Source organism: Nothobranchius furzeri, chromosome 2, assembly GCF_043380555.1.
Source record: "Nothobranchius furzeri strain GRZ-AD chromosome 2, NfurGRZ-RIMD1, whole genome shotgun sequence".
Lineage (NCBI taxonomy): Eukaryota > Metazoa > Chordata > Actinopteri > Cyprinodontiformes > Nothobranchiidae > Nothobranchius > Nothobranchius furzeri.
Window position 1 is genome coordinate 11119906 of NC_091742.1, and position 26544 is coordinate 11146449.

General features: G+C 41.2%; 2 protein-coding genes across 4 annotated transcripts in view; one reads left to right on the forward strand and one right to left on the reverse strand.

The window, feature by feature from the left end:
* Positions 1-13010: 13010 nt before the first annotated feature.
* On the reverse strand, positions 13011-20164 carry LOC107377767 (sterile alpha motif domain-containing protein 12). Of its 3 annotated transcripts, none has more exons than XM_070548776.1 (5): positions 20070-20164; positions 19241-19351; positions 16969-17093; positions 16723-16863; positions 13011-16483 (listed from the first exon to the last, which is right to left on the reverse strand). In XM_070548776.1, exons 2-5 carry the CDS (start codon positions 19255-19257, stop codon positions 16467-16469), a joined length of 300 nt encoding a protein of 99 aa, XP_070404877.1. In that variant the 5' UTR covers positions 19258-19351; positions 20070-20164; the 3' UTR covers positions 13011-16466. The 3 variants fall into 3 exon arrangements, with proteins under 3 accessions (XP_070404877.1, XP_070404878.1, XP_070404876.1); XM_070548777.1 differs by having other exon boundaries at positions 19245-19360; XM_070548775.1 differs by having other exon boundaries at positions 19241-19360.
* Positions 20165-21325: 1161 nt separating this feature from the next.
* scara5 (scavenger receptor class A, member 5 (putative)) overlaps positions 21326-26544 on the forward strand; it is a 70760-nt gene continuing 65541 nt past the window's right edge. Inside the window, exon 1 of the mRNA XM_015947594.3 lies at positions 21326-21501. The gene's annotated coding sequence lies outside the window, so the exon portion shown is untranslated. The remainder of the gene's footprint in view (positions 21502-26544) is intronic.

Here is a 26544-nt window from a genome sequence, read left to right on the forward strand (position 1 = left end):
TGGAGTGCAGTGAATCTCTCAGTGTTTATCTAAAACAATGGCAGATATATTTATGTGTTTTAAAAGAAAGAACGGAGCAGTCTGAGAGTTTTTCTCTAATTTAGTGGCGCTGAGGAAACATCAGAAGGATCCGCTGGTGTCGATGGCTCCATGCTCCATTAGGGATGATAAATCTGAAAAGGTTCTGTTGGCGTTAACGGAGCGGTGGGGGGAGCCAACTTTGATCTGTTTCAGTCTCAGTCCACCGCTTCACTTCCTCCACTTCTTCATCTTCACTATTAATCCTGAAGGTTTCAGCTGGAGTGAAGTTTCTTTCCTCCTCTGAGCCAACAGTCAGGAGGAGGAAACCACGCATGGATCGGACAAGATGGTTTTACTTGATTCTGCATGACGCACAGCAGCCACGGAGGGTTTATGAGTCGATGTTTTACACTAAAAACATTGAGAAGCTGCCTACAGATATGACGCAACACCTCCATACGTTTATGTTTGTTTTCTTCTAAATGTGGAGCAGAGCTAAAGGGCAGGAGTCCTGTATTCTTCACACATCTTCATTTTTTAAACCTCGTTTGTGAGCGATTTTTCTAGTTTATGAGGTTTATGAAAAGTGAGACTTTGTTTTATTTTCTGCTGAAGTAAATTCCCTTTAGAGTAAAGTCTACTGCACTGACGGCGGTGCTACTTTAAGTGCAGCAATGGCCACGACTGTCACACAGAAACCACAGACGGTATAATTACATCCAATCAAAGCAGTATGACACTCCAGAGGAGGCAGAGAAATTACACTTCATCCTCTTTTTAAAGAAAATAAAAATGTCTAACATGAAGCTGTCTGCAACACAAAACACCTAAATGGATTCAATCAACATAAATTAAATCTATTTTCCCTATAGATTATAGTTTTAACCAATCAGAATTTTTCTTACTTATTTTTTTACTTTGGGGGTGTAATAGAAGGAATTTTAAACCGTTCTTTGCGCCACTATCAGGGGTGGAGTACCATACCTGCCATGGGCCAGTATCTAGCGTGTTTTAGTTGTTTCCCTGCTCCAACATGTGGTTGAATCATCTGTTCAGCAGCTCATCAAACTCTGCAGAAGCCTGTTAGTCACATGCTGATTAAAATCAGGTGAGTTAAAGCAGAGAAACAACTAAAACATGCTGGTTACCGGCCCTCGACGGACCAGGATTCCCCACCCTGGCTCTGAATAACTTTGCTGGGGCTCAAATTGGCAGAGGAGCCCTGATAAATGGCTAAACACAATCATGACAAAGCCCTACAAGGAAAGAATGGTATATATGCCCCGCCCACTCAGCCAGGACCTGAATATAAAATCAGCTGCATTCTGATTGGCCAGTTCATCCCGACTTGTCTTTGACTCTGCCAGAAGCTTGTGTGTGTGTGTGTGTGTGTGTGTGTGTGTGTGTGTGTGTGTGTGTGTGTGTGTGTGTGTGTGTGTGTGTGTGTGTGTGTGTGTGTGTGTGTGTGTGTGTGTGTGTGTGTGTGTGTGTGTGTGTGTGTGTGTGTGTGTGTGTGTGTGTGTGAGAACAAACAGGATACGGACAACAAACTGTGGATCTTTCTTGCCTTCGTTCAAATTCTGGATTTTTCGTGTACATCCTGGGACTGAGTGGTGCTTCGACATCCTTCGTTGGAACATTAGCAGTAGCTCAGGCTAGCATTAATGCAGGATTTAAAGGAGGACTTTTAAAATTATGTAAATAAAAAATTGTGCATTCAAACATGTAAACACATTTAACCAGATCTATTTTATTAAGCTTAAACTTCACTACTGATCAACTTCAGCTACAGAAGGCTGCCACAGCCAATCAACATTAGCAAACACAAAAATAGCTAAAACCAGAACATTTTTGCTGATATTTTACTAATTGAGTGTGTTAGAAGCTGTGATCTATGGCTACATTTCCTCCTGCAACACCATACATGCTTTCAGGATTTGACCAAAACGACTGCAACTCCTTAATTTTCTTCTCCCTCAAGAAAGACTAGACCCTAAATTATTCAGACACTTTTTATTATGTTTTCCACAAACCCTCAGAATTTATTTTTCTGGCTGATCATGAATGGTCACATGATGTCTTTATTATCTCTTGGAGAAGTTTTTCGTCTGTCAGCGTTCAGTAACTTGTGAGGTGAAATCGCTGCGCTACTGTCGTGCATCTGCAGAGAAAATTGATTTTTCATGTAACCTGTGACTAGTCACAGTGTGTGTGTGTGTGTGTGTGTGTGTGTGTGTGTGTGTGTGTGTGTGCGTGTGTGTGTGTGTGTGTGTGTGTGTGTGTGTGTGTGTGTGAAGACAGAGCATCCACAAGAACATATTAGGGTCAGTCAATAGAAAATGGAGCCCCCAGGACACCTTTCTGACCTCCTCCTCTTCACTTCTTCTCCTGCTCAGGACTTGTGACTTTCTGCTCAAACTGTAAAATGTCAGAGGACGTTTGTAATGTCACAATAACTCATTGGGCAAAAGTGGGCTGTTGTTGTGCAAACTGCATCCTTGAGTTTAGTGAGACTTTAACACGTCCGCCATCACCATCAAAGCCAGCTCATGCAGCAAAACGCATTCAATTTCATCATTTTCTGTAACTTTTTATCTTTTAACATTTATTGTTTGTGGCTACAACTAAAATGGAAAAATAGAAGTTACAATAAGATGCCCTTTTTAGTTAAATGTTTTATTTTCAGCCACAACTTTTCAGGGTCTTTCATAGTCAAATAGCCCATATGATGTCCGAGAATTTTGTTTTATTTTCCAACGGGGAGAAACGTTATTTCATGTTTTGGGTGAAAATAAGTCCAGGACTACAAATGTGCATCACAAAAGGGACGTCATCAAACCAGACACGGAGAAAAACAGAGGGAAAATACAGTAAGTTCAACAAACTTCAAATCCTTCCTTCAGGAAGAAAGAACCATAAATCTGACCATGTGGTAAGTAGCAGCTACGCTAGGGCAGAGGAGATTATGTGGTGATATGCGACATGCCGATGTCTGATTTATAGTTATGTTAATTACGAACATTTACAAGCTGATAAATCTCAAAGTACGTGACTGGCGTGGTCGAAACACGCTCCACAACTTTTCTTTTAAATAGTCGTATTCCATATGTGCAATCCAGAGCGTAAGGCAAAGCACATTAAAAAATAGCTCTTTCAGCCCCTGTGGCTAAACCAGTGGCTAGAAAGAGTTGGTCTGAAGGACAGCACAGAAGCACTCATCATGCACTGGAACAGGCCCTAAACGCCAGAGCCACAGAGGCCAAGATCTACCACACCAGACAACACCTAGCCTGGCCTGCCTCCGAGAAAGAGTCTGGTAACTCACCAACAGAGAGGCACATGAGGGGCGGGACTAGCCAGCTCAAAAACAACCAATAAGAAAAAAGACGAAAATGCCGACTGTACCGCACAACGCTGTAGTTTTCTAGCTATAGTAAAAATAAAAAAAGGCGTCTGGCAACGGCGCACACATCTCATGTTTTTAGATGAAAGGCCTTTAGCGCTTCTACTTGTGGTTTTAAAGACATTCAAGTCATTTAGAACAGAGGAAAGAGCCGCAGCGAACTACGCTTCAGTTGACATGTTTATGACGAACTCTGCGTTGTGGTGTGTGACGCACGCTACTCAGCGCTGACTGGCTCAGTTAGAATTCTCACGGGGTGGGGTTATTTGAATAGGAGAGTCCCAAGACCCTTTGAGTCTGGCAGGCCAGGCTAGACAATACCCAAGGTGTAGGCTATGCAAAGAGGCCCCTAAGACAATCCACCACATAACTGCAGGCTGAAAGATGCTGGCAGGGAAAGAATACGTGTACAGGAATATGTGCAGAGTATGGACCGGATGCCCCAGGGTCAAAGTGGGTAAGGTAGTAGAGAACGAATGAGCCAAGCCCCTGTGGGACTTCCAGATCCAGACTGATTAAATGGTGATGGCAAACCAACCAGACATGGTGGTGGTGGTGGACAAACAACAGAGGACAGCTTTTAGGGTTGATGTGGCGATACCAAGTGATGCAACATCGGGAAAAAGGAACATGAAAAACTAGAGAAGTACCAGGGCCTCAGAGTAGAACTTGAGAAAGCCCGGAGAGTGCTGACATCAGTGGTGCCCGTGGTCATCGGGGGACTCGGGGTAGTGACCCCCAAACTGGAGGAGTGGCTAAAGCAGATCCCAGGAAAAACATCAGACATCTCAGTCCAGAATAGATAAGATACTGCAGAACCCTCAAGCAACCTGGCCTCTGGTAGAGGACCCAAGCTTGGAAGTATGAGACCACCCGCTGAGGGTGAGATGGGAATTTTACATACACACACACACACATATATATATATATATATATATATATATATATATATATACTACTACTACTACTACTACTACTCACAAAATCTCCTTTAAACCACCCACACAATTATTTTAAAGGGGAACTAGGACGTTTTGGCTTGCTTTTAGCACCCCCTAGTGTCCATTTAGTTAAACTGAAAGCAAAACTTATCTCCTCGCTGTGCGTTCGTCATGACGCTGTAGTTGTAGTGCATCCAATAAAAAGATTTTATGACATAAGTTTTATAAATAATGTGGCAATTTTATAAAAACAAGATTTTATTTACAATAAATCAGAAAACCTACATTTTTCATTCTTTTTCTAATAAAATTCAAATCTTATTTGTGACTAGGGATGGGTACCGAATTCGGTACTTTTTAAGGTACCGACCGAATTCCATAGTACCGACCGAGCACCGATTCACGTCGTTTCAAACGGTGCCTTGTTTCGGTACCCGTCCATCATAACGAGAACTTGCCAAGACAGCTGCGCATGCGCAAGTGCGTTTTGTCGTCGCTTGCTGTTAACCAGTTGTAAACAGAGCAGAACGGTAGAGAGAACGCAGGCTAAAGCTTGGGTCCACTTCACTAAATGTGATGGGTAACTGGATGATGAAACCAGTGACAACTATCTAAGTGAGACATCCTCATCTTAATCTGCTCCGGTAGGTAAATATAATTAGCTTGATATGTTAGCTTCCGTTTCGCTAATGGTGCGTTCGCTTTCTCCTCGGAACTCCGAATTTCCGACTAGAACAACATGAACGCGCTCTAAAATTTGGCTTCACTTTACTAAATGTGACGGGTGAAGACGAAACCAGTGACGATCTAAGTGTGAGGCATCGTTTTAATCTGCTCCAGCAGCTAAATAAACTGTTTAAGATATCGTTAGCTTGATATGTTAGCTTCCATTGCCACCATTATTATCAGCTAATGGTGTGTTCGCTTTCTCCTCGGAAATTCTAACTTTCCAGTAGGAAAAATCAAATGAAAAAGGATGGCAAAAGGAATGAAGATACACAGTAAATTTAGTTCACTGTAAAGATGTTTGCTTCAGTTTAATTATCAGCTTATAAAACTACAAGGACGATGTTAAAATACAGTTGAATGTTATTTATCGTTATATTTATCAAATATTGTTATATATTGAGAAAAATATATATTTAATTATAAAAGAAAATTAAAATAATAAACACTCAAAAGTATCGAAAATTGGTACCGTTAAGTACCGGTATCGATTCGTAGGTACCGGTAATTAGTACTGGATCGATTCAAATGTCAAAGGTACCCATCCCTATTTGTGACACTGGTACGTAAACAAACACCAGGCAGTTTTTGCCTTGCTTTTAGCACCCCCTAGTGTCCGTTTGTAGAACTGAAAGCAAAACTTATCTCCTCGTAGTGCATTTGTTTTTTTAACACCTTAATCAAACAGCTGAAATGTCTCCCCAGCCTTCCTTAGTTTCTACAGCAGTGATTCATCACTAAATTAAACAAATCATGATCTAAACATGCAGGAAACATGCTGGAAGCAGACTGCAGTACCAGGAATGTCAGCTCCATCTTTCTAAGTCCCAACAGAGCGTCCGCCAGTGGAATATTCTGGGGGGGGGGGGGGGGGCGCGATAGGGGCTGGGTGGACTTTTATTAACCCTGTAAAGGGTCATTTTAGTACAAACTGGCTCAAGAAGATGATTTAAAAATATGAAACAGTTCTAAAGTTTCCCTTCAAATGAAGGTATAAAGCTGCATTAGAACACGACGGTTCTACTTGTAGAAGCAAGATAAACAGAGGATTGTCGCTACAAATTCTGCAGCTTGTGCAAAGTTGTTTATTTCCGCAGAAAGTGGGTAAAAAGCACAACTCAATCATATATTTACAGGTTTTCACCTTCCTTTAGGGTTTGTTTGTTTCCCTCAAAGTCTAAATTTCATGCCAGAGTTAATTGGTCCCCCAGAAGACACAGCTCCTGCGCTGCCTCAGACATGCTGGTTTCAGTCCAAGCCGCTCTGCCAAGCAGCTCGTTTGGCACAAAGTCAAACAAAGAATGAGCAGCTGCCTTCAAGACATTTTCAGCCCGTTTTCAGAGCTGCTTCTGCAAAACTCCAGCTCTAAAACATCTCAGCGAGTGTAACATGATAACAAATCTGCTGCTAGAGGAAGAAATTCAGGCATGTCTCAAACTCAGAGGTAAACAGATGGAGGAAATGTGTTTTTTAGCATTAAATATTGTGTTTTTAATAGAAAACTCTTCGAATCTTAAGATGTCTCATGTTTAATTATTTTTCAGTTCATTATCAGGAGAGAAAATCACAGCTCAGTTTAATCCAGCCCCCAACATTAATCTAAGAATCACGTTTAGGCCTGATTAATAGATCACGACAGCCACCTTTACAACGCAGCTTGAGTTTAACGCTTGAGATGTTTTATGAGGTAAAGATTTTACGATTTGTTTATTTTCCCGATCAAAGATGAATCTTACACACAAGCACCTTTCATGGTTTTACCCAGAATCCCGTGGGGCAGCAGGAATCCATCCATGCCTGCTTTCAGCCCCCTCCCTCGCCTTTTCACTCCGTTGCTTCTAGCGCGGAGGAGATAAATCAAACGCTGCGAGTCCGTTGATGTGAGGGGAAATGGATGGGCCATTTGTTGACAAAACTCATTTTCCCACTTCCAGGTAATAAAATACATTCTGTTCTTGTTTTATTTCTCCTGGTTTTGTGGCAACAGCAGGTTTGCTCCAACTTTTCTTCTGTTGCCACATATTTGTTTTGATGAATGATTGTGTAACACACACACACACACACACACACACACACACACACAAAGCTGGTGCCTTCTGGTAATGAACTTTGAATTTCCCTCACATTTCAATACTTGTTTTTTTCCACATCAGTACTTAAAATATCTAACGTGTATTTTACTTGACATTTTTAAAATCAGGAGTACTTTAAAATAATGATAGTTAAATGTATTTTTCTTTATTCAGGGTTTATTTAAAGTTTATAACAAATATGGTTTACTTCCTCATACGTTATCGATGAATCAGATATTTCAAGTGGGTGTAAATTTTATAATCACCATCTTATCGAGTATTTTGGCAGAGAAATGTAGAGGAAATTTACCTCCTGACCATCAACATGTACTGGATAAATAATCTATAGCCTGGAGTTTTTGGTTTTTGTTTCCAAATGGTTCCCACCACCGCCATTTTGACCGTGTCACACATCTCGTCACCCCCAGACAATCCAAAAATGCGAAAAGAGGTGGAGCTGAGGGTGGGGCTGTTACAGTTGGTAAATGGTCTGTATTTGATGTAGCGCCTTCTAGAGTCCTGGAACCCCCCAAGGCGCTTTACAACACAATCAGTCATTCATCCATTCACACACACATTCACACACTGGTGGGGATGAGCTACTTTGTAGCCACAGCTGCCCTGGGGCACACTGACAGAGGCAAGGCTGCCGAGCACTGGCGCCACCCGTCCCTCCGACCACCACCAGCAGGCAAGGGGGGTTAAGTGTCTTGCCCAAGGACACAAGGACAGCAACAAACTGAGCGGGGCTCGAACCTGCAACCTTCCAATTATGGGGTGAGCACTTAACTCCTGTGCCACAGTCGCCCCCGGTACAGGGTTGGAACAAATGAACCAGTGTAGCTACTACTACTAGCTAACTTAGCTAACCCAAGAAACTAATAAGGGCTCCGGGGACCGGGGTAGCCCACCCGACTGGCTCCTGTGCAAGGCTGTAGTCATGCTAGTCACCTGTGCAGATCTAATATGGACTGGGATTGTTAAGTTACAAGCAGAGCCTCAGACAATGCGACCGTAGATGGGCGCCGTGACCTTTTACATCAGCCCATGTTCCACAGTCGGAGATCAGCAGGACATTAGCTACATGCTAACTCAAAGCTAACAGAGTTTTTTCAGGCGTTTTAAGCAAGAAAAATGTGGTAGAGCAACTCCAAAGTGAAGGCACCTCCGTCCTTCTTAGTAACAAAATCATAACTAGGTAAGGTGACCGAGAATATTGGGCTTCGCTGGTCCACTGCGGTCAAAGATCCTCGGGTCCACCGTTGCCGACGGTCCCGTCTCTGGGAGCGTCGACTCGGCTACTGGCACTGTGTCGACGGAGAACCAAGAGCCATGATGCGGTACACTGGGACCGTTGACAGCGGCTGACTCGTCGATCTTTCACCACAATGAAACGGCAAATCCTGATACCCTCCGCTATCCTCAGCCAAATATGTAGCTCTAGTTTTTTTTACCCAGCAGCCACACCGACACCTTATATTTCAACCCATCTTAAACCAATCAGTACTATGGTAAACACATAGAATTTCCTCCAATTCAACAGGCAAATTATTTGCTCCCTTCAGCTGCCAGCCCCTAGTGGATGAGGGTGGAACTGCAATTTTTACCACTTCAGTGTTGGCTTCATGTTCATCCCAGGATTATGGAGGCCTGTGCCTGCCCCACTGCTGCCTCGTGGCCATCTTAAAGGGATACGATGCCACTTTGTCCATATTTTAAATCATTTCCTTGAGCCAGTATGTGCTAAAATTACCTATTAGAGGGTTAATGAAATGTCACTCAGACCCCCACCACCCTCTCTGGCCAGAATACCGCATTTGCAAATGTCAGTGTTGGTCCAGTCTTTGTTGAATGTAAAAAAACATTTGACTTCCAGCATCCTGCATGATTTAGATCATTAACATTGCTGATTTGTTTGATTTAGTGATTAACTGCTCCTGTAGAAATGTGTGAAGGCTAGGGAGACATTTCAGCTGTTAAAGTGTTAAAAAGATGAACGCAGAGCGAGAAGATACGTTTAATTTTTGGTTTGACCACAGATAACAGACACTAGGAGGTGCTAAAAGGACGCAAAGCTTCAATGTGTCCCCTTTAAAAATACTCAGACTAGCCGTTAGCTCATCAGTCCTACCAGCATTAAACCGTTTCCACAAAAATCAACCCGCATCAGATAAGTTAATGTTAAAGTCCCATTAGTCATCATCACCACATACTGGTGAAATTCATCTCTGCATTTGACCCATCCCCAGCGGTGAGCTGTAGCTGAGGCTGCACTCAGGAACTATTTGGTAGTTTAACCCCCCAATTCAACCCCTTTAAGGCTGAGTGTCCAGCAGGGAGGGATTGGGTCCAATTTTTAAAGTATTTGGTATGACCCGACCACGATTTGAACCCTGATCTCTCAGCCCCAGGGCGGGCACGCTACCACTAGGCCACTGAGAAGATAGTAGATGATGATGATGAGAATATACTACACAGAAATACGCTTCAAGGTGTAAAAATTAAAACTGAAAAAAGAATTATGTTGAGGTCAGAGGTCAAGAATTACAGCAGAATAAAACTATTTTAGAAGCAGAGTTTAACGCTGAAAAAGTCAGAAACTGACAAATTCTCGTTTACACCTTAGTGGAGCTTGAATTTAATTAGCTTAGCATAAAGGCTGAAAACAAAGAAAGTATTAGCATACTTTAAATAAAAGAAAAAATAATCACAAATACCAGCTGATATTTTTATGTTTGCAGCTGCCTGGAGCAACATCTGAGACGATGATGTTTAACCTCTTTATGAATTATGTGAAATCAAAAAAGGCTGCAGTGTCACGACTCTCTGAACTCAGACTGAACTTCTCTCCTCTTCCTCCATTCTTGTCGCCTGACTTGAGCTCATTTTTCTCCCAGAAAATTATTGATCTTTCTCCCTTTTGCCACAGCTTTGAATAAATCACAGGAAATGTGAAAGAAGGACCTCTGTGTCTGGAGGATGGCTGCGGGAACGAAGCTCACAGCTGCGTAGAAGCTCCAAACAGGATCACCATGCAGGGTTGGTCACCTGCTCAGATAAAGCAATAAATAAATAAATCTGAAATGAAGGCTGATGAAAATAGAAGAAGGGAGAACTGCAGCATCCCAGGTAAAAGTTACTAATTTTGCTGTTCAGACACATGAACAATGTTTTAATTTTAATGATTTTATTGCAATTATTAAATAAACTTGAGTTATCTACTTTCCACATGAAGTACTCAGGTTGTCCACTAGAGGGCAAAAGACACGTACAGCGATGAATACAGCAGGTTTTTGATGGATGCACTAATCCTGTAATAGAAGTAGAGCTCTGAGAAACTTAGAAAAACCATCCATGATCCATGAGGGGTTGCTCATTAACCTTTCTAAAAATTATCTTTCTAACGGACGCGTAAGAGTTGCCTAACATCTGCAAATGCACATTGAGCCACAATTAGCTGCCGTTGGGAGTGGACTGGGGGGGGGGATCTGCTGTCCGTGAAGCGTTGCGTTTTGGAGACGTCCCAGAAGAGCGTCTCTGTTAAACGTACGTTACATTTCCAGTACGCAACAAGCTCCAGACAGACAGGAAGTCAAACACTAAAGCAGTGTAAAACACTCGGCAACTTTCAAAATAAAACGCACGTGCAGATTTCCGATTGCTTAACTAGTAAAAATAAATAAAAAATATGTACGCCTCCATAACTGAAGTAAACACAACAGAAAACACACTAGACTTGTATACAGGCTGTTGTCCAGTGGGAAGGGTCACGCTGCTGAGCTCGGACCACACTGTGTGTTTTTCAGCAGTCACACAGGACTGCTCATGCCACACTGAGAGGGGTGGCACATCGTACGACGCAAGATTTCAGTCAGCCAAACTGCACGATGTCTCTCTCGAGCATGGCAAACCAACGTCAGGAGCCTGAGAAGCATACATCACTAAAAGCAGACAGCTAACAGAACAACAAGGCTGGAAACAGAAAAAGGCGCCCCCATTAACACTTCCTTTATTAGACTCCGAAACGTAATCCCAAAAACGTTCCTGCGTGTAGCTTCCACTGCTGCTAATCCAACCCTTTAGGGCTGCCAACTACTTCACATTTCTATGCGTGAGAGCGGTAAGGGTATATATACGTACTGGAGGTGTGGCTTGATCTCCATGTGTGACAGTTGGCAGCCCTGACTCTTATATTGTACTCCCGCCATTAGTTATTCGCACAAATCCCAGGGTGTATCATCATTGGTCGATTTCAGACGGGAGTCATAGGTTTTCAACTAGTGCTTGTAGACTGTTGGATGCCGATTTGGGTCGTGAAGGTCGATTTCAGACGGGAGTAATAGGTTTTCAACTAGTGCTTGTAGACTGTTGGATGCCGATTTGGGTCGTGAAGGTGTTCATTAAGCGGTCACCGAGCCGGTCGCACCGGATGGCCACCTTCTGGTTCACCATTATTTGTTATAGGAATCATCTCGGACGTCTGAAAATCATGTTGTGATGCGAGCTTAGAACCAAGCCCCCACAATTCAGGTCCAAAAGTGAGGCCAATGTGGAAGTGACTAAAATTGCAGTTCCACCCTCATCCACTAGGGGCTGGTGTCAGAAGTAAGCAAATCCTCATCGACTCCTATGTTAAAAATACCAATTTCACAGCAGAAATAAACCTGTTTACAGCCTGGTTCCAAAACATTTTAGGTTTAATAGATCTAGTTTACAAACTCATGACAACTCAGGGGGTGAATGTTTTCTCACTCTTCTGTTTAAGTGTGTTAAAAGCCTAAAATTCTGTATAATTAATGAGCATCAGACCCACGTGACCGCAGAGCTAGCTCCGGGAAAAGGCCTCAGCCTGAGTCTCGGCCTCGCCTGAAAACTGTTCCGCCATTTTCAGTCTCTCAACTTAGACCATTAGTTGTAGCGTTTGTGCATTTTTTGGATAATATTTGTGCAATTGTTGGACAAAATGACTTGCTGTGGCATTAATTGCACTAATAGAGCGTCCAAGGATTCTCTGCTTCATTTATTTCAGTAAGTAAAATTATATTTATGTATTTTAGGTCGCTGCCGAGCTGAGCTTAGATTTTAACATGTACTGTTTAACCATGAAATTTAAATGTAATAGGGTAAACCCAACATGTTGGTGGTGCTGGGTTCCGTCTATCAGCATGATCCCCTCCCCTCAGCGGCAGCTCAACACATCTCTGATCGCAGCTACACCTTTCTGCTGCGCGGGCTGCCGGCTTGTGGAGCTCTCGGGAAACCTCTGTGTTCCGCCCGGTTCTCCCCAGCGGTCAGCCTGGCTTATCTCTGACTCAGAAGCTCTGGTGTTGTGCACAGTTAACTCCGGTTGTAGCTAGGTAGCTACCTCCGTTAGCTTAGCTCCCACCTCCACATTAACTTTGAGTTCGCTTCAGGTTAGCTTGTAGCTACATCGCTTCAGTTCGACTGGAGTAGTCATTTGATCCCAGCCTTACAGCCCCACCCTCAGCTCCACCTCTTTTTCCTTTTAAGGAATTGTCTGGGCTTGACGGAAGCTGTGACACGGTCAAAATGACTGTGGTGGCCACCTCCCATTTTGGTACAAAAACTTATAATTGGAGCCTATGGACACAAATTGTCCAGTATATATGTCGATGCTTAAAACACATCTAGTGCATCTGGTGGAAAGGCTATGTTAGTCTTCCAGGTTGTTCTTGGTTTGCTTTACTAAAAACTAAACCCAGTTTTTATAAAACATAAATCCTGCAGGACTTCATCACGGCCGAATCCTTTACACCCCGCCGGGTGTTTCATGGCCCTCAGTGGGATCCCAACTCAAACTTAAGCAGATACTCTGATTTTCCAAAATGGTTTGTATTAGTTTATTTTTTTATATTCCCTCTACATGTCTCATTTCAGCTTTGCCATCGAGGGCAGCACAGCTGTTCATCATCGCTCCATTCTGGTAGTCAGACGAATTTATGCTGATGCTGAGTCGGCGCTGCCCGGCCACGCCCCCGCCAAATCAAATGCCACAGCGTCTCCTGAAGTATTAATCACAGTCAGACACACAAACCCTCAGACTCAGGCACAAGAAAGGAAAGGTCACATCAGCCACAACACTCCTCCCACATCCCAGCCTCACATGATCAGATTTTAAAAGCACATTTTTTACATTAAAGGGAAATTTTCTAACATTTTCAAGCATGTTCCTGGGTCAACCTTACAAATATTAGTGGCAGCATACAAATAAAGCAGCTCAGATACATATACTTATATAAACATGTGTGCATATAATGTTTTATAACATTGTGGTTGGGAGAAATATTTTTTCTGACTAAAAATGAACATAAATGACAATAAAAACAATCTTTTCTAGATTTTAATGTATTTATTCCTTATTTAGACACATTAAACGTTTAACTCCTATGACTGAGGCAGTCAAATCCATTAAAAGTACCACTCTAAAAGTCTGCCCGGATTTTATGAGTCTGATTCAGAGGACGTGATCCAGTCAGACTCTTTTATTGCTCAATTTCTCTGCAGTTTTCAGCTTTTGCAACACCTGACTCTTGATTTAAGCTGCACATTAAGACGTTTTCACTATTATGACCTTCAGCAGTAGATCTTTAACAGTTGCCCGTCCCCAAAGACACTTCCAACCAGACACAAAACAAGAAAGTTTAGAGGAATACTTATGAGGATCTGCAGCTGCAAAGCGACAAATGATTTATGATTACATTTCTGCTGTCGTTGCCTTAAAGACATGATGCCTAAAATAAAGCTGCTGGGTTGTGCTGCAAAAGCAGAACTTCTTTATTTAAAGGACTTAAGCAAAAGAAATATTTAAAACAGACATAACCTTTAAAACACAGTGCATAATCAAATGGATGCTTGAAATACTTTCATGTCCTTAATGAAGCTGACCTATTTGTGGAAGAAATTCTCATGAAACTTTCAGGGCAAACTGAAAGAAATGTTTTTTTTCTCATTACGAAAGAAATTTGACCTTAAACACAAAAAGTACCAGTACTTTTAAACTTAGGTTTAAAAAGAAAACAACTGTTATTTGGTGTCAGTTCAGTTAAAATCACACAAAATGCATGTTGACTTTATAAATGGGAAGTCGAACAAAAATATCAGCAGAAAAAGTTTTTAGTATGTTTAAAAATGCAACTTCTATATATTTTTAGGACTTAAACAGATAATACAAACTCTACCACCACCACTGATAGGTTTTTTCCTATATTTAAGGTTTTTTTCCTGTATTTAATGTACCTTTTTGAGGCCTAAAGAACGTTGCAGGACATGATAAGTATTTGTTTAAACGAAAGGTCATCGATCTTCTTTGATCACATTTTAGAGTGGTGAAGAATGGCCTCTGTGATCACCCAACTTCCTGAGACAAGATGAAGGTCCAACAATATGTGTTGATTAAGTTACCCCGGTCAGCTGATTCTGAAGAATGTTGATTAAGTTACCGGTCAGCTGAGGAATTGTGTGTGTATTTCATCTGTGTAAATGATTCCTCTGTAAGCCTGTTGTGCTGTTATCTCTGGAATATGGTTTCCTAGGAGATGAGTCTGTAACTCTGAAACTCAAGGAAGGCCCGCCCTCCATCTCATTGTTCAATAAAAACCTCTGTTGAGCTGAGAGGGGTGGGGGAGACGATGGAAACAGCTCCGGAGGGAGTTGTGCATCGCCTCCTCTCCACTGTTTGGTGAGACAGTGTAAAATGAACTCCTCTTTGTATTTGGTGTGTTTATTTCAGGTAAAGGGTTATGGAAAATATAAATTACCCAACATTTGGTGCCGAAACCCGGGATAGCAGAGCCTTTCAGTGGGAGATCGCCTCTGGAGAGCCGAATGGCACCACTTCCTCATCCAAAGTCCGGGGGGCTGAGAATTGCCCCATCGGCCGGCTGTTTTAGCTTCACAGGCGGACTCCCACCTACGGCTCTTGCTAATCAGATTCAGGGCGAGCCTGTCACACAGAAGAGTGAGTACCTAAATTAAATTGCACCCTTTTTTCTCATAACTGGTCGGCAGTGTGGTGTTACGGCTGGTAGTGATTTTTTGCTATCCACACACGAAAGACGTTTCGGGCCCCGGCTGAGGGCTGGACTGAGAGCCGCCGGACCTTGTCCTGGACTCTCGTTTGCCTCTGAGGGAACAGAGTAAACGCGAGGGAGGTTGTAATGAGTCTGTGTCTGCGTACACAGACACCCCAAGACAAATAGAGAAAGTGAATATGGGTCGTAATAGGGTTGGATGTGCAAAATCACTTAAGTAAACTCACTAACGCTTGTATTGTTTAAATATTTCATGATGCAATAAAGGTACGCTACAGTTAATCATCGTTATAATTGGCTAAAGAAACTCAAACCGTTCATAATTTACCCTTGTCGTTCGTCTGTGTATTCATGGTTCTGTAGGCTGGGCTGCCTCCCATTTTGTGTTGTGCAGCCTGTGATTCATCTCATTGTGTCTCTGTGTATGAAAACCTGCAGGTAGTGTTGTCCGGTTCTGTTCCGTTCTGTGCATGTATGAGAAAGTATGACTAAAGTTCTGGACGTTGGACCGGTCTGGTGTGTGTGTATGGGTTTACGTGAATGTGTGTGAGTGTTTTAGTAGAGGTGGTTTAGCTGGCCGGTGTGTGCCTGTGTGTGCGTGTGTTTTCTGTCTTCTCGATCCCCAGTGAGTCGTGGTGAATGGCTGCTTATACTGAGCCAGGATCCTCTGGAGGTTTCTTCCTGTTAAAAGGGAGTTTTCCTCTCCACTGTCGCTAAATGCTTGTTTAGTATAAGGACTGCTTGATGTAATTTGCTGGGTTCCTTATATAGGAAACTTTTTTTCTGATTGGCTTAATGAACTGGCCTGTATTGGAATGTTAATTATGTGAAGTGCCGTGAGACGACTTGTCGTGATTTTGCGCTATATGAATAAACTTGAATTGAAATTGAATCAGACGCTGCAGAAACGTTTACAATCTCAGACACAAAAAGAAAAGATTCAACCACCCTGGAGCCGTTTCTCATATTAAATAGATTAAAACTTTAGATAATTCATACTAGTGTGGTTAAAGGCAAAGAGAGGAAAGGACAGAGGGGATCAGAACCAGACAAACACTAATCTCATCCATCTGCTCGGGTCAAATTTCACACAGGAAATGGGTTTCCTTCTCTCCACATCGATCCCTCGTTCTATCCACCTTCTCTTGTTATTTCCATCACTCCCACCTTTCAATCTCCTTCACACGGATGAATGGACGGACAGGAAATAAAAAAAAAGCTGGATTCCTTTTTCTCTGTGTTTTGAGGCCCATTATGGAGGGAAACAGTCTGGGGAAGAGATGAGAGGAGATGTAAGTTTGATGAATGCTTTCATTACTGGATGCAGATGCTGCAAATGACAGGCTAAAGATACAATAATATGCTTTTACTTCACCATTAGTTTGTTTTACCGTTGTATTTTATATGTTTTATATTGTGGAAGTTAATATAAAGTATACGAGAATAACTCAAATAAAAACTAGTGATTGTTAGCAGATTTGTCTGATCGGCGGTTTTCTGAGTCCTACCAGAGCAGATGTCACCAAGTTCACAGATTTCCTCCTGAACTTTGAGAAGAAGAAGATCCTGCAGGACTTTCTGCTGCTGCTCCTCATCCTCCAACCCAAAAAGCTCCAGATGATGCTCCTTCAGTCTCAGCAAAGCACGGCCTGCAAATGTAGTCACAGCTCGAGTCTGGACGCATTTTGTCCCATTTCATTTACCATTAAGAGCCAGACAATGAGTAAAAACCTGTTTATTGCCTGATTTTTTACCTGCTATATCATGTTTGATGATGGATTTATGGAGTGTGTTCATGTGCATCGGGTGCTGCTCCTGAATCCACTCCAGCACTTCCTCCACCGACCACGAAGACGTTCGCTTTGACAGACTCATGATTCTGCCACATCAACATAAAAACGGACATCAGAACAAGTACGCAGCTTCTAACCTTCACCCAGATTACATGAAAAACATGTAAATTTCAGGCTCATTTCAGCATTTGAGTGCTAATTTTGACGTGTGGAAAAATAATCTGCAAAGAAAACAAAAAAGTACATATTCTAGTCTGTTCCTGATCCGCCAAAACCCTTAATTTATAATCCTAATTTTTATTCATTGCTTGATAATCTCTATAATACACCTCCTAATGGTTCTCGACTGGTCACCACTAAAACTAACCATCTTTCCTGCTGTAGATTACTTCCTGAATGGCCTCTATTCAGAGGAATAGCTTTTACTTCCTACATGACTGATGAGCTGAAGGCTAATTTAAAGAGCAACGCCTAAATTAACTTTTTTTTTTAATATCCTGTATAGATGAGTGTCTAATGGTGCTGTACACATGTGTAATCATTAGTGTGGCAGTTTAGTGTAACTTACTTTAAATTCAATATTTCAGCTCAAAACCATAATTATATCTCCATCTTCAGGTTAATTTTCTGCTCCACATTAATGTAGAACCAGCTGTGGCTGATGGCTAAGCTGAAAAACATGACGTCAGCAAAGTACTACGAGGCTGCACCGCACTGGTCTCCAGGTGGGGCAGCCGCGTCTCCACCTGACTCAGCCATTCACCTGCCGATTTGACACGCTGGCTCTCTGTGCCGCTCACCTCCTTGAAAAAAATGCCCTCCTCCCCTTTTCATCCAATGATCGCGTTTAACAGGAAATCCTCCAGAATGCTGCAGAATCTGTGTCTGCTTTTCTCCTAAGTGGTAAATTTTGTGTGAGTGCGTGCACGGGCGATTGTGCACGCGCTCGTTAACAACTCGTTTTTAGATTGAGACACTCCCGACAGCGCACGAGGGAGGGGGGTTGAGGGGGGTGCGGTCTGTCACTGCCTCAGTGCCGCTCTCTCGGTCTGCCAGGCGACACCTCTTTCAGAGGCGTTTTTCTAACAGGAAGTGTGGGTGAAATACGTCTCCACCCATGCATTGACCCTCACTTTAAGGACAGCCAGGACTAAAATGAACTGCTGCCATATTAAAACTGCTCTATCCTCCAAAGTGGCTTCATTCAGGAAGTCAACTTCAGTGGGTTTGATAGTAACCGTTTGAAACTTTTACACAGACATGCCTCAAACTGATCACATACAGGTTTATGAGTTGCCTTGTAGCATTAACAAGACATTAAGTTACAATTAATCTCATCAGTATGAATTTTACTTCCTCTGATCTGGGAGGACATTTTGTTTATTATTATATTTTTATGCGGTGTAAAATCAAGTTCCTCTTAAAAAATAACAATAAAATTTAAATATACCAGAAAAAAATACAGCTTACTGATGTTTAAGCTGCTTTATCAGACAACATTTATGTCCGTTTATACATTTAAATGTAAGGAAAATGTCATTTTTAATGTTTTCAACAGTATAGATAAAAATTTCCTTCCATTATCCAGCAATGAACTCAACAACTTCCTTAATAACTCAGCTGTTTTCCTCTTTAAGTGAAATCCACTCACTCTGACATTCAGAGGTCATGAAAATGTATTAAAATAAAAAACTTTTTTTTTTACGTTCCCTCAGGTTTGTTTGGATTTTCTCAGAGTCCGATCCCCCAGGGCTGCACGGCTATAGGGCAAAAACAGCTAAACAGTTGATGTGACCTTTTCAGTAGGCCGGGACGGTTATTAGGTTGTAAATATAAAAGTGCAATTTCCTGAGTTAATTAAGGCGGAGGCATGATTGGCTGAGACAGTAACGAGGTCCCAGAGGAGTAATTGACATACAGAAAGTGACCAGAGGAAAGAGACTGAGGAGTTTGCCCTCTGAGTTTAGCTGAGAGTAAAGAAAATCTCACGGTGGCCTGTAAAGTTGATTTTATGCCTGAGGACAGCGTTTCTTAGACCACACAATCCCAGTGGGTCTGGTTTTTCTTTACTGAGGTATACTGTGACATATACAGCTTGCCTCATTTGCTGGAAGCAAATGTAATTTAGATTCCTGCTGCCTAGCTACAACTAACCAAGAATGTGTGAACAAATATGCAGCAACATGCAGGTTGATTATGTTTTTGCACAATTCCAACACACACATCGATGTACCCACGGTCTGAATTCATCCTAGCCCCCTCTCATGCTGTTTGCAGGATGTCAGAATGCATCTCCCTCAACAAGTCGATAACCAGAGCTTGGCAGGAGGGTCGAGGTCTGGTTCTGAAAATACTCGAAGCATTGAATAAGTTTGAAGACAGCATTAATGTCCTGCAGCTCAGTTGAGACCTGTCTCACATGCAAATCTCAGAGATGAAGCTTGTGCATTCAATAAGGTATTGGTCTCATGGAATAAAAAATGAATCAATGCACATAAAACTAAACTGCAGTGTTCAATAAACTGAACATATCCTCAACCTGAAGCATCTCAGTGTAATCTCACCACCTTGTGGGTTCTTGCAGAACAACACTTTTCAAGAATAAATATAACTGACACCAATAATAATAATAATAATAATAATAATAGAAAAAGTGTTTGTGTTTTGACTTTTAAGTAATTTCAATTATAGTTCCTGATTTAGGATAAAACTCCTTTTTGGGCTATTTTACACCTAAATAAGGTAAAAACTATTTTTCTGCGCACTACCTCATCTGAAACTATTGCCGAATTAAGGCAGAACATCTCACAAGTCTTAGTGTGATAACGCTTGTGTGAATTCGTGCGGCAAAATAAAACGGCGACTAAATTGAATTAATATTCAAGGGGATCTGGCGCAAACTATTGTAACGCTTTTGGAAAGACGGGGCCGCGCCCAGCAGGCATTACACAGATGAAAACGGTCTTTTTAAAACATTAAAACATCCTAACATTCACAAATTACAAACTAACACCATAGAAACTTCGTGCGTTTGTATATTGGGAGTTTATTCTTGTATTTACCTCCAGTTTGGTGCGTTTGAGGCGCTTTCAGCACCTGTGTTGATCAAGGTCGTTTTTAACACAGGTATGTTGCTTACGAAGCTCCGCCCGTTTCCCCCCGCGCCCATGTGATGCCTTCAGGAGCAATCAGAAATATCCGATAATTGTTTGAAATACTTCAAATGCAAAAAACAAACATTAATAGTGTGTCGTTAACACAAAATGCTCTATCATTATTATACAACTAATATTTCTGAGTATTTTTGCGCCTCTAGGTGGAAAAAATTGGTAGATATAGTGATATTATAAGTATTTTTTCCATTTTTATTTGTGCTAAAATAAAAAATAAGACAGCGCCACAAACATGCGTGTGCAATTAAAAATAAGTCGATTTAGCTAAGTATCTAAAAAAAATTCAAATGAAATTCAGAAAGTAAAAAATTGATGAGCGTCGATTTGATTAAATTAAGAAAATGCTAGAACTCAATCATTGATATGGGATTAGATTTGTGCCAATAGGATCAAGAAAAACACTTTCGAGATCAAACAAAATCAAGGCATTGAGAGAAAAAATCGTTTCAAAAGTAAAACTTACTATCTGAATCAACTCCTTAAAATGATTACTAAAGTATGTTTCATTTTTCTGTTTGCCTCTATCTATTTTTGTTATCAATTTCCTTTGTTTCATTCTCGCTGCTCAGAGCTTTGCACTTACACTTCCTGGCTTTCTCCTTTGCAATTCCTGAGGTTTTGGTTGCAATGATGCAGCCTCCAAGACCTTTTTATCCCCCCACCTCAGTCAACAACATGAATTATCAAAATTATAAATAAATGAAATGGATATACATCAACATTTATGCAGAACTGCTTTCTTTAAGTTTTTTTGTGTGTTTTCCAAATTAGGAAAACATCCAATAAAACATTATAAATGAATAAAACACATTTCCAACTAAAATTCATTATCCAACCAATCTTGTCTATATTTTGTTTTTTACGAAGGAACCTGAAGTCATCTGCATGATTGCGCTGAAACTGTTATTTTAGTAAATGAAGCCCTAGCTTTTTTACATTATGTAATAAAAAAGCAGCTAAATGACTGAATTGCAGTCTTTATCCAACAGAGGGCGCCAATAATACAACTGTTGGGGGAAAAGGATTCTCACCTCAGACTCAGAACAGAAGTCATCAGCTGGGAGTTTGTCTTGGTCACGTGACGATGTTGTGGGTTTATTACTCCAAATGTCTGGGTTTCTTCACCACTACAGAGCAGCTGACTGTCTCTGAAACACTGACAGAAGTTCTGCATGCTGCAGGAAAACATTCAAAACATCTTCGGGGCTGACTGGACGGAGGAAGTAAAATTGACAAGACCTAACTTTTTCAGTTTATCTTTTTAGTGGGGATCATAACGGACTCTGAGCTGTGATCTTTATTCTAGTTGACATCTGAAAAGGTGAGAGGAATAACCTTTTCTAGTTTACACTTTAATTATATTTTATGTGATTGTGGAGTTACACTTTTATTTTACTAAATTAAAAAAATGTGGAGATGCCTGACTATAGGGTTAAACATTATTAAATGTCGTTATATATATATATATATATATATATATATATATATATATATATATATATATATATATATATATATATATATATATATATATATATATATATATATTAATGTATGTATGTATAGATACACCTGAAACAGAAAATAAAAGGTTAATGCAGTGTTGCACCTGCATGTCACCTGTTCCTGAAAACACCAGAGGACAAATTTCCTCTTATGGTTGAATATAATCTTGGTTCTTATGCCTAATCCCCTCCTTGTGTTCAGTGTTACCAGATTAAAGACATTTTTATAGTGATATAAATCTAAAACGTTTCAAAAATCATCAAGCAGGTTCAACTTTTGACCCTTTAAAGAAGTTATAGTAGTTATATCTTTGTCCAAGTATGTTGAACAGAAGATTATCAGCTGATTTACTCGCGGCGTGCCATAAAAGACAGGAAATTCACTTTTAATGCAACTCAACCACAGAGAAACATCTCTTTGTGTTTCAGCGGTCATGGGTGAAGTGTCTCTTTAATTAGGGGGGAAATGGGTTAATGTGCTTCATGAATGAATGAGCAATGACATGGGAGGTTTACATCATGTCCATAGGGAGACGATGCTTTGTAACACTTATAAAAACCTGCACACTGGTAATTTAAAGAGTTTAAGGACTTTTACTTTGAAAAATTAATATAAGAGAGATTTTTGTGCAAATCTGATCCAGTTTTTGCCTTCCAGCTGAGACCACACACTCACATCGCTTCCTTCTGACCTGCCAGACAATCAGATGCTTTGATAGGGAGGGGGAACAACCGACAAGATAATTGTGTTGCCCCATGTGGAGAGGTCAGAGACTGACTCGTCTACTTTTATGAGTCCAGTTTCTCCCTCAGTCCAGTGAGCTGTCTCGCTTTGGGTGATAGACAACAGACTCAAATTTCAGTGGAGCAGCTGCAGCGTTTCTGCAACAACTTTTATCTGCTTTACTTAAAGATGGGTGGAAAATGTCATCGGCTCAGAAATGTCCTCCAAAAGACTAAATTTGTTTACTCTAGCGATGCTCCAGTTATAAACTAAACTCATTGGACTTATGTCCCATTTCCAGGTTGTTGCGCACGTATTCGTACTTTTATGTCATGTAGCGTTTCCAGGAACGTGTTGGCCAGAAAGCTAAAGGCGCTGAGACTAAGATGTGGATTGCTTTGCTTTCCCACCATCTTTTGCTGTCAGAGAGACAGACTAAATGATTAGAGAAGGTAATCACTGCACACTCACCCACACCGTATGCGCACATGAACGTGCACACACACACTTGCAAGAAGTGTTCAGTGGATCTCCTAGCAGCCGATTCCTGGATATTTGGTCTAAATGTCAACTTTCCTTTCCCCTCTTTAATGAAAAAGTCCTGACTGAGCGCTTTTTAACCACTTTGTCAAACATTCACAGAGCCGACTGAGTTCTCATTTTATCCCTGACACAACCCTTTCTGACCTAAGACTTATCTATTTGTCTTATGTTCCCTTTTTACTTTATTCGTGTTTGGTTCAGATCACACACAGCGTGGGAAACCCTGTTCAAACTGGAGAGAGAGAAAACACCCTCTCAGGGTAGGAAGAGATGCGTAATGCAAATGGCAGACATAACGCGCTGAAATGCGACTTTCTTTTAGCTGAGGGCGTGCCTCAGCTAGATGAGGAGCTTCTTTAGCTTTATTCTTACCCTTTATGATAACTGACCAATTTCATGTTTTCTTTCCCTTTAAGTATAAAGTTTAAATCTTGACTAAAGCTTAAATCTTTTTTAAGCTCTCGTTCACTTGAATTTTCAATAAAATGGGTTTTACTCATTAATATTCATGATATGCAAACACCTCGCCTCTGACTGGCAAACAGCAACGAAACTCTTCTACTGCCTTCGTTCGCTCATCTTTCTCAGGTACAAAATACAACGTTGATGTTTCATCTCCACAAACAACACAAGCCCGAATGTGTTCCGCCTTGTTGTGGAGTTGCTAATGGTTAGCTTCTACTAGCCAAGACACGCTCCACTGTCACATAGCTGCAAATCTAAAGCAGCCATTTGCTGTTGCAAGCCGAGGTGGGCGGGGCCATAAATTCCAATTTTCCATGCCATGTAGATGAAACTGGCTTTTTCTGACCCAATAACTTTCCTGTTTATTTACCCAGAGAGTACAAAAACATTCTGCATTGCTTATTATAACCATTAATATTAAGCAGTTGTTAATACTTTATTTAATAGTTTATTAATGCTTAATAATGCACCAAGTAGCATTAATAAATGGACCCTTATTGTAAAGTGTCATTAAAAAGGAAACTGTAAAAACTTTGTCGCCGAGGTACTGTATGTTCAGCTGAAGGAAACACTCTCACTGTAAAACTCCAGGAAGGGTTAAAGGTCATTTCAGCATTTCAGAAAGTCTGAAAGGGTTAGCTGGATTTGTGGCCCTTTTTATCATATGAGATCATGGCTACAGCTTCAGTTTCCATTTAGACATTTAAATACTCCTCCATGTTTGGAAAACTGGCCTTTCAACCCCCTCCTCTGATGCAAAGCTTTGACAGGGAACATCATACTGTACATTCCTCACAGCTGATTGGTATGAAAGGTTAGAAACTTCTTTATTCTTGTTCTGTGGCTGAACCTTCTGTGCATTTAAAGCAAAATAGAATTTACTCTAAACCAACATTTGTCCAAGTATCATGGCAGAAGAATAAATCATAGGAAACAGAGACGGAGTCCTCACACCACAATAACCCAACACCCCCTGATAACTAAATATCACCAATCAGGATAGTTTTTCTGTGCTCAGTAGATGAATAAGCTCACACATAAATTAAATATAAACAATATGGAATCTTTACTTCATGAAGTTCACATTTTTGTTCTTCTATGCTAAACTTTGTACATTTCAGCGGGTTATGACAGTCCAAAATATGATTTAAAAGGATTATATCATGCAAAATCAATTTTTTGGAGCTTATTTGGTTATTTTCTCATGAAAAACACCTCCTAAGCAATTATTAGCTCCATGCATTTTCCTGTCTCAGCTGCTTCTTCCTTTTATTCAGCTCTGCTAAGCTATTGCAAAAGCCTGGATAGGGCATGGTTAAGCCATCCTCCCCAAATTGGCATCTCATTAGTGCCAACTGTAATTTTTTTGCATATACTGTGCCTGTTGTCAGGTATGTCAGCTCAACAGAGTGGCCTGCCAGTCTGAAGTTGCAAGTGGAATATTCTGGCCACAGAGGGAGATAGGGGCTGAGTGGCCTTTCATCATCCCTGTAAAGGAACGTTTTAGCACATACTACTCAAGAAAAGAACTTAAAAATATGAACAAGGTTGCAAAGTATCCCTTTCAATTTTTGAGGTCTTTGCTGAAAGGCAAAAACTGTAGAAGATCAAATGGCGAATCACACAGTAAAAGCTCTAAGTCTTCCTGGTTTAAACTGAGAGTAAAGTATCTATACGATGAGGTAAACTTAAAGAGCATGTCACCCCCAAATCATCATTTTTTTCTGATAAACTACATAAATGCGTGTCTAATTGTGCTGCAGACACGTGTAGTCAATAGTTTTGCACTTAAGTGGATTTTAGTTGAAATTTTAATTTTCTGCCTAAAACTGTCAGTGTTGTGCCATTGTCAGGTAAAAACTCTGCATTGCATTTTCAATTCAATTCAATTCAATTCAATTCAATTCAAAGATACTTTATTAATCCCAGGGGGAAATTAGAGTTTCAGTACACACAATTCTGAGATCAGACATACATACATAGGCAAAGACACATGACAAGAATTGGTGACTGTGGTCATTCACAACCCGAGTCGCGCTACCTTAATAGAGAACAGAGGGGTTACATGAGGATTGAGTCAGGTGGAGGAAAAAAAAGGCACTTCAGAGTTACCCTCCACAGGGAGGGCAGCTTTGCTATACAAAAAAACATCTCAGACAGAAATGCAACAGACTTCAGACATTACACAACATAAGTGTCCACTAGCGGCGCTCGTCACCTCCGTTTGGACGGGGGGGGGGGGGTGTCGTAGGATTTAGAGAGCACAGTGACTCCTGGAACGATTCAGCGTCCTTCTCCGGTCGCAGTCCCACCCAGGCTGGGATAGGAAGACAGAGCTGCCATGGCGACGGCAGCATTCCACATTTCTTCGGGGGGGGGGTATTTGCTTCAGCCGCACAGGCTCCAAGGGCACCAGATTCAGATAAGAATTGTTTGGGGACAGACAGAGATAATTTCCTCTCTGCCTTAGTGTTCTGTTGGTCTCCAACCCTTCTAAAGCCATTAATGTCATAATTAATCGATCCCAATCTGTGCTGATCCGTCAACTCCCTCCTTGATTGAATCAATCTTCTGTGCCAGAGTCTGAATCTCAGACAAAGTTCCAAGCTTACTACTCACTTCGACAATTATATGAGTTTGTGCGTTTACAGCGTGGTGTAATCCATCTCTGAGCTCCGGGATTGAGCCAATATTCCTCGACAGCTCGTTAATTTTCCAGTAAGCCAGGTAACCTCCCAGGCCAAAGAGCATGAAACCTGACATCAACACCATGAATATCCAGACGTCTTCAGAATCCTCTACAGACAGCTGAGACAGGCAGGCCAAGTTCCACTGTTTCCAGGGGGTCCATGATATGCCCAACTGGCTGTGTCCCAGAGGGAGCCCCTTCTCCCGTTCTCATCGTTGAAAAAATGTTGTCAATCGCGTTGAGAGATCAACTGACCAGGTCCATTTTAGTAATTTCAGTTTCCAGTTTTCCAGAAAAAATGCAGAAGCACCGTACACCCAGAGACAGAAAAAGAGCCTTGGGATAAGATAGGGAGGAGAGGAGAAAAAAGCGTCTGTACTCTCCAAGAGCCGGAAGAAGAAAAAGAAAAAAATCAATTGGAATTTAAATCTTCCATTG